Source organism: Bremia lactucae, linkage group LG14 (genome assembly GCF_004359215.1).
Source record: "Bremia lactucae strain SF5 linkage group LG14, whole genome shotgun sequence".
NCBI classification, from domain to species: domain Eukaryota; phylum Oomycota; class Peronosporomycetes; order Peronosporales; family Peronosporaceae; genus Bremia; species Bremia lactucae.
In genome coordinates this window covers 663269-672441 of record NC_090623.1, presented here as the reverse complement: position 1 = coordinate 672441, position 9173 = coordinate 663269, and the positions used below count along the sequence as shown (strand labels likewise).

The 9173-nt window shown below is 42.9% G+C and overlaps 1 protein-coding gene across 1 annotated transcript; it reads left to right on the top strand.

Annotated features, from left to right (window-relative positions):
* Positions 1–6871: 6871 nt before the first annotated feature.
* On the top strand, positions 6872–7675 carry CCR75_007299 (uncharacterized protein; the record flags this gene model as incomplete). The annotated part of the gene is made up of 1 exon (XM_067965360.1): positions 6872–7675. The coding sequence occupies one exon, from the start codon at positions 6872–6874 to the stop codon at positions 7673–7675; it is 804 nt and encodes a 267-aa protein (XP_067816570.1).
* Between the last annotated feature and the right edge of the window lie 1498 nt (positions 7676–9173).

Below are 9173 nucleotides of genomic sequence, written 5' to 3'. Positions count from 1 at the left end.
CGCAATGTCAAAGACATTGGACGCGAAGCCTGGCTTCAAAGCCTTAACGCGATTCGCGTTAAGTTTGAGAAATGAACTCTAACCGGTTCAAGGTTTAAATTGCATCGGTTGTCACGTGAGGCAGGACTTCCATACCTCACGTGGGGTGATCCATAATCGTGTTATGTTGACAAACGAAACGAGTAAAAGGGGATGTCTTTCCCTTTTCTTCGCCCTGGGGAAGGGCTCGCATCTCTATCGAGATGCACGATGCGAATGACGTTTTGCAATCGATTTACAAGCTCCAGGGGCGCGTTTTTTTGGATGGGTCAGAAGGTCCATTGGATGGGTCTCGTCATACAGACGGACGAGGCCCTCAATATCAACAACCAGCTGGAAACGAGGCTCTCAGCTATCATGTGAAGGTGGATAACCGCGCCACCGAACAAGATAACTCGTTCGCTGCCCCTTCACATCACGGTGGTTTTGAGTACGTTTCACAAGGAAAGGCTGACCACTGTGGGAATCCACCAAAGGTTGTGGCAGAGAAGGAAAATTTAGATCCGACCCATGTGTCGAATCTAGGGTCGACGATCGACCGCTACCTCCAAAAGTTGGAAGATGGACTTGATCACGAGCGCGGTAAGCGTCGCTCGTTGGAGCAGACGGTGAAGGCTCGCTATAGAGATTTGTTGGAAGACCTTTCGAAGAGTCCGTACTCCATGTTGGAGTACGAACGGAAATATCTCGCTCTTCGTGATAAGCTTTATTCTGCACATCGCGGTTTCGAGGATCTTCGGACCTGGCATGAGAAACTACAGATTCAACAAAAAAATTTGGTCGTGACCACAAGAATATTTTAGGGATTATTGAAAAGGGTGGTCAGATCTGTCCTCGAAAGAAACCGCGTACTGATGGTACGGGCGGAGCCGACCAACGTAAACGCAGAATGAGTTCGCATCCTACGTGGCAATCTTATTGTGTACGCATTGCCTCTGCGATGCAGTACACGGAAAGACTCAATGAACTTGGGTAGTAGCTTACTACTACCCACATTAGTGACCACACGCTTAGGTAAGTTTACCGTAGACAGTAGTACTAGATTATTAATTTTAAACGAAAGAACATTTGCTCTTCCAATGTTTGTCTGCGTTCCGTTGCTGACGTTCACTGCGTTAGCAATGATATCCTGCACGAAAAGAACTACTGATTCTCGACCCAGCAAAAACCCTTCTGCTGACTCATTTGTTTTGTCTTTCCCAGTGCGCTTTGTGTGCAATGCCCTAAGGGCTTTCTTATCTTCGAAGTCGATTTCTTTGACATCGACATCATTCGCGTCGTTAGCAACTACAACGCGTGATGAGCATGAGCCAGAAATAGCTTTGCTCGTGCGAGTCCCCCCTTAAACGAAAGGAACCCTCTAATTGGGTGGGTATGCGTGGATGGCGTAAGCCATTCGCGAAGCACAGTGTATGCGTTGTAGACGCATGCACCGAATTATTGATGGCGAATTCGACCATCGGTATAACCTCGGTCCAATTCGGAAACAATCAGGCGTAACTTCAAAGTATTTTTTCGAGGACGCATTTACGCGTTGCATCTGACCATCTGTAGCTGGATTATCAGAAGTTGACATTGTCAGCCGTGTTCCGAGAGATCGGGTTGCCAAAACCCCGCCGTAAACCGTGGAGTTTGAATACCTTGTCGATTTTAAGACACGGGCACACTCCGGAGCCGTGATCGACTTTGGTACTGCAACTAGATGTTCCATCGTGCTGAATCTGTCTACAAAAACAAGAATTCAATTGTTTTTGTGATCGTCTTCGGGAAACCCGTAGACGAAGTCCATGAATACGGACTGCCAACATTCTGCGAGAAGTGGTAGAGGTTGGATAGGGGCACGGGATGAAGAGCTAGACTTCACCCGTTGACATACCTTTAAGAACGAATGTACTTCCGCACGAACTGATAGGCGGGGCCAGTAAATGTTACGACTTACTGTAAGATAAGTTTTCTCACGTCCACGATGCCCACTTGTTGGTGCATCGTGACACTCATACATGATGCGCAAGCGCAAACCATTGTGGGTTGGAACGACGACACGTAGAGTGTCGCCGGCAACGGCTGCGTAGTACAGTAAGCCATTGCGTGTTGTGTATCGATAGGATGACGATCGATATAAAACCGTAAAACCTTAAAAGATTTATCAAATGGATTCATCAGATGATCCATTAAACGCAGAAGGTCCTTGGTCTCAACAGATTCGTTACGCATCTGTTGAAAGTTGCAGGGGCATTACTAAGCCCCGGTGGTATTACGAGCTATTTCCAGAGCATCCCACTGGGAGTGCTCACTGCTGTGTACGGGATGTCTTGTTCACGCATAAGGATCTGATAAAAATCATCCATCAGATCCATAGACGGAAAGATGGTACTCTTAGACATACCATCTATGATTACGTCTTTTCTAGGTATCGGCGTTTGAGCCGGTACCGTTGCAGCATTCAGTTTATTAAATGCGTGCACTATCCGCCACCCTCCTGTCGCCTTTGGCATACAGAAGGTTGGAGAGCTATGTGGGGAGGTTGACTTCCTTTCATGGCCCGCTTTTACTCGATCGGTAAAGAATTTATCGATCGCAAGTACTTGTTTACGAGGCGGTGGCCACTGCTTCATGACACAGTACATCGAGCCCGGTTTGAGCTCGATGATATCAAGTGCCTTTATCGTTAGGCAACTCGCATGGAACTACTTCAGGGAATACATCCCTGAGTTCTATTTAATTCTCGTATAGAGGATTTGTCTTAAGTGACTTTCAGGATTGAGTATCATTTCTCTAAATCCAAGTCTTCACATCGAGGACACTTTCGTTCATTGAAGAGCTGCTGAGATCCCGTTCGTTTTGTGCAATAGGTCGACTCTATTCTCGACCTAGGATCATCGGTTGCCCCTTTAAACAACCGGTATATTCCTTGAATGTCACCAACTAGGCGTACATTCATTTCTCAATCGCTGCTTGTGTATTAGCACAGCCGCCGGCAGCTGACTCCTCAGTGTGATTAGTAATCACACTGTGATCTGGTCCTGTCGTACTAACGACCGTACCAGAAGTAGGGCCATCGCACTCACGCGTAGTACATCTACACGCTTGTGGACACTCCAAGACCTTCCTCAGATGGCCATTTGATGAACAAGTGGCAGGTATCTTTCGGATCGATACTGCCAGCTGATTCTTGGCTCATATTTCTGAGCCAAGGTAAACCTAGGATGACATCAAATTTGTCACCTAAATCCAGTACGATGAAATCATCGTCGTACTGTAAATCTATTAACGTGTAGTGAAATTTCACTACGCGTATCATTACTGTTATCGATGCGCCTGTCGCTAGACGCACCGTCATCCTCGTTTGAGGGATGTCGCGCTCAACATGTTTGAGTGTACGACCCTCTAGCGACGAATAAAGTTATTTGACGCCACACAGCCCCGACCGTTTTTTGTTGGTCCGTTTTGCTGTTGAGATTTCGCAACAACGTCGGGCCCGCGACCGTTGCCCTTTTTAGCATTCGGTCCAAAATTACGTTTAGTACCTTTCGGTGCTGCGCGTGAGGCACTACACTCATGAGCGTAGTGTCCTAACTTTTGGCAGCGATGGCATTTCTGCGATCGCTTATTGCTCGAAAAGCGAGATCTCTCGGTTTCGACGTAGGAAAGGTCCATAGTTTCTGACCCTCCAAGCTCGTGTCGTCTTGGAGGACGATACAATGACGAACTAGCTTGAGCCAGTCTCAAGCTAAAGTCCTCCTGTTCCACAACGGATATTGCTTCTTCAAGCGTATCCAGTTCCAAGCGGAACAGGTGGGTCTTCACGGGACCATCCATAAGGCCTTACATGAACACCGTAATAAACGTAGGCTCATGAACTGGGTTTGTTTGTGATACAACTCGCTAAGAGTCGTATGTGCTGGGCGTAAGCGAACATCACGCTTGTCTTGCTTAAGTTTCAGAAGCTTCATTCGAGATCTGAACTCATCCCTAGACATTTCAAACGTCTATTTCAGCCGGGCATTAAAAACTTAAGCGACTTAAAGTCATACGGGTCGCGCAACTTAAGGTCTAGTGCCCAAGTTTTGGCACACGTTGCCAAATTTGGCTAAGCAAAATGCGACTTGGATTTGCTCGTCGACGATGTTACGAGCCCTTATGGCATCGTTTGATTCGACAAACCATCTTAAGAGGGGAACTTCTCGACTCCCCTATACTTAGAGATGTCAATCTTTTAAATTTTCGGGACGACGCGGTTGCGTCATCCCAGGTACAGGGGTCTGTACCTGCTGTTACCTCAACAGTTCTGCCTGTTGAGAGCCTTGCTATTTCAGCAAGGCTACATTTTACTTCATCTCGTCAAGTTCATGTTGTATGAACTCTGCGATGGTTGAATGGAGGGCATTTCTGTCCAAATTGGACAGCATTGCCAAAATTGCATCGTTCGACCGCACTCCTTTTTATATCACTTATAAAAGGAGTAGCTTTCACGGGAAACGTGATGCGTATTACCACTATCATCTAACATGTCCATGTTAGATATGGAAAATGTGGTCCTTGGACGGACTACAAAGTGCTACCAGGTGTAACGGGGCACTACGACTTGTACTGCTTCAGTACAGGTCCATTTCGCACTGCTTCAGTTGCGAGTTGTGCCTTACGTTACTTCATGTACACTAGTACGTGCAGAGGAAGACTTCTCTTTGAGACAACTACCTTAGAGAGGATTCAATAAAAACTGTATTTATATAATTAAGTTTCTCTTCTTTCTATCTTGTAAATGCTAACTTAATTATAATCTGATTCTTAACATGTAAATGAATTCTTATCTCTATCTTATCTGTAACTCTCTTTTTATTTACTCCTACAGCTGATTAGTCTGCGGAATAAATAGATATAATGATCTATACCTATTGATGGATAAGAATTCTGACATTATAAAGTAATATCCTCCAAATATTATCGACCTTTTAGATAATATATTAATTAATAACCTTTAAGTGTTAATTTCATCTAACGATATACCCCGTTACATCTTGTGTACGTAAAATTTTGAGGCACCTTACCTACACTGTAATCAGTGTAAGGTAATCTAGTACTGATCAGAACTAGTGAAGGGCGCCCCGTTACAGAAGTGCTTCAAATAGGCGAGTACCCACCAGGAGTGCAAGCAAGCCACAACTTTCTTATGTTTCAGTTTTTGATGGCTTTTTCTCGTTATTTGTTTGGTGAAAAAGCATCTTAGTATTTAACAAAGAATTTACGCAAATATTGCTGGGACCACAGTCCAAACAGGGATTTAAAGACGACTCTAAAGCAATAATTCTTAAGTTTGCGGAATTATCAAAATGTTTTATGCTAATTTATAAGTTAATTAAAACAAATAGTCGGGAAGGGTGGCAATACCATAAGGTGTGTGGCTGAACCGGTTCCTTTGCAATATTTTTGTACAATAATCAAATTTGAGTTTCGAAGTTAAGGTAGGATAGATATTAGTCATGATGAGGTTTTCTCTACAACCAAATGTTGGCGAGATGCTGCTTTTATGGCACACATACGTACGATGCAGATGTGTGACATTACAGTTTGTGCGTAATCATCTAGCGGATCAATTTTGGGACTGCAAATTGACAAAGAAGTTGCTTCATGCGCAAAGCATAAACCTCTGCCTTATCTTTGACTTGTATGCCAATCTGCGCTGCAAATGCTTTTCTTCTATTCTACCAATTTGTTTCGTTTCTATTTTCATTGTGACAAATATAAGATCCGTCAAACAATTTAATTGGGAATTTCATTCTGCCATTGCTAGCAATCAGAGAATTGTCACGTTACGCAGACAAAAATCATTCTTCATGGCAAGTTTTATGATAGGAAGGCAGCAGGATTTCGGCTGGGTGCTATTTTCTTAGTGAATTGTATAACTGGCACACACCACGCCGGATTCAATGTATTTTTAGCATGTAGTTTGCGACTTGCCCTTTTACTACGCGCTCTTTTTATGGTGGATTGTCTACAACTGGCTAGGCACGCAAGATAAAAAAATCGCTAGTTTTTCCCTCGTTCAACTGTTCTCCTTACTGTAAGCTTGCACTAGCGATCTCGAACATCCTGTGATATTATGAAGCTGCATATGGCTGTATGTTAGTGATGCAATAATCAAATTCGTTGATGTAAAGGCAGAATCCATTAGCGGTAGATGAAATATTGACTGCGTAGTCACAAGATGTCTTCTGGTGGATTCCCCGATTTAAAGTATACACAAAAACACTAGCTAATTAATCTCTCGGCTTAAACGGATCTTCATCTATTAGCCGAAGTCATACTAAAAGACTAAGTTAAAAATCTCCGGATCGGTTCTGCAGGTCGCATATTTGAAGTCGAATATTTTAATTGTTACTTCTACATACCTGTCACCGGCCGTGTGTTTATGTTTCGACGAACATGAGCTTCATCATCATGTGGTCAAATCATGATGCGACATTAAAGTCGACGATTCGGAAAATTTGGTCACTCAAGTAGACATAAGTTTCAGATGCACATTGCCAAAGTAAGCGGCTTTTAAAAAATTTTAAACATTCGCAAATATTGTCAAGCCAACTATGCCAGACCTCTGGTAAAACAACGCCATGATAATGTCTCTTGGTTGTACCTATCCTAGAACAATCTTCGGATCGACTCTTGCGACAGTTGCGGTCGCGATTTCAACACTACAATCGTAGCATCAACTTTTTTGAAAATGGTACGATGCTTGAAAAAGGTGACACGGACATTTTGTCCTTCCATCTATATATGCAAGTGTAGCGGTCTAGGCTCACTTTGAAAAATTCTTTTTACTACGCATATCCCTATGATGAAGATTCACAACGTGGCTGCTGTCATTGCGATAGCTATCGCAAGTATTGGCGTCAACGCGGACCAAACGTCTAGGCGGCTAATTGTAGGCGGAGAAAGCGTAATTGAGGGACAATATAACTACACTGTCGGTATCCGTGCCTATGCAAACGGATGCACTAACTGCGTTGGTATTTTAATTCATGAATTCCTCGTGCTCACGTCGGCGGCCTGCGCAACAAATGTGTCTGATGAAGTACAACCCCGTTTTGCGGCAATTAACCAGAAAATTGTCGACGGCACGGATATAGAAACTGGCGAGGTGATTGAAGTCAATAGGGTCATATTTCATCCCACGTACGACGAAAAAAAAGTTACGAATGATGTCGCGCTATTGGTTCTGAAGAATAAGAGCCGCATTAAGCCCGCCAAACTTGGCTGCGATCCGAAGCCAGGCTCCAAAGTATGGGCTTTTGGCTGGGGTAAAACCAACAGTAGTCATGACTTTCCTTCACACACGCTACAGAGGGTCCAGTTCGAAGTGAAGACGAACGATTTTTGTGATATGTATGAAATGCTTACACCCACGAATTTGTGTGTTGGTGGCGAAGAGGGGAAGGACATTTGCGACAATGACTATGGTGGTCCGCTAATTGCCGAGGGGGCAGACAAGAACAGCAACGACGATGACCGTGTTGTTGGTATCATTGGCCTCGGTATCGGCAACTTCGGCGAAGCTTGTGGCGTCGGTGTACCTAGTCTCTCCACTCGGATCTCGTTTGCTTTGAATTGGATAAATGAAGTAATCGATTCCTTTAAGTAGTCGACCGTCGCTATTAAGTTTTCGAGGAGAGCTATTGTCATCACAATCGCAATTAACTTTCTAATTCAACATGAATATTTGCAAATTTCGTATCTTTTTGTCTGTGTTCCATGCACTGAGTGGCGAACTTAAGTTTAGTTTCATTTTTAGGAGGCACAGTACACTGTATTAGCTGCATTTACCGATACGAGTTCTTTTTTTATTAAATGCAATTTTGTTATCCTTAAAATGAGATAGCTGAACAAAAGTAGCGCGGATCCCCGTCATTGTCCTTATTTTATGTACTTGTGTCAACAATTCATATAAAATCGCTTTTGCCTTTGGTCGATCGTTGATTCCCGTAATGACTTAATTGTGTAATGCGGTGGACACTTCCGCAATACGAAATATTTTTTTATCTTTTCTCGAAAATTCCTTCCATAAATCAATATTCCAAAACCACACCATTCTGGAACTATAAGAGGAATAAAAAATATAATTTCCTGTAAGAGGAAATGAATAAAGAAGTGCAAATTTATTATCTTTTTTAATAAATTTGTCTAAATAGTTCCAATGTTACCTTGGTTGATTTGGAGTTTAAATCAACCCCGCCAATCGTCACAAGACACGATTGAGCGGTGCGAAAGTTGGCGCCATATATGGCTTGTTATTAAAATATTAAAGTCAGTAATAGATACAAGTTCGTTACGTTAGTCGAAGGCGGACACGCCTTCATGTAGCCACGCTCTATTTAGGCTACACCCTAGCACAGCGAGGAAGCGGTTAGACCGTTTACTCTCTTGTGCCGTGAGGTAGTTGTGGTGGGCGCCTTAGCGACCTCACCCAACGCACTAAGTACTCTAGTAGAGTTTCGTCACGGGACCGGGGATCCGACTCCTCGTGCGCACTTACCAAATAGAAAGTAGTTTTCAGACTGATTTACATTTAATCGTAATAAATATAAATACCTATTTTACCAATCATAAAATGTCATCTCTGTCGATAACACTAATATGAATTGCAAGTGAAACGGAATGTATCGCTACATGGAATTAACACTTAAAGCTTGTTAATTAATATATTATCTAAAAGGTAGATTCTATTTGGAGGATATTACTTTATATAGTAATATTTTGAATTCTTATTCATGAATAGGTATAGACCATTTATACCTATTTTTCGCAGACTAATTAGCTGTAGGAGTAATCAAAGAGAGAGTTACAGATAAGACAGAGATAAGAATTCATTTACATGTTCAGTAATAGATTATAATTAAGTTAGCATTTACAAAGATAGAACAAGAGAGACTTTATTATATTTAATACAATTTTCATTTTGACCCTCTTAAGCTAATTACTATAAGAGAAGTCTTCCTCTGCACGAGCAGTGTACGCCAATTAACGAAGGGCACCACTCGCAACTGAAGCAGTGCGAAGTGGACTTGCACTGAAACAGTAAAAGTCGTAGTGCCCCGTTACACCTGGTAGCACTTCGTAGTCCGTCCAAGGACCACATTTCC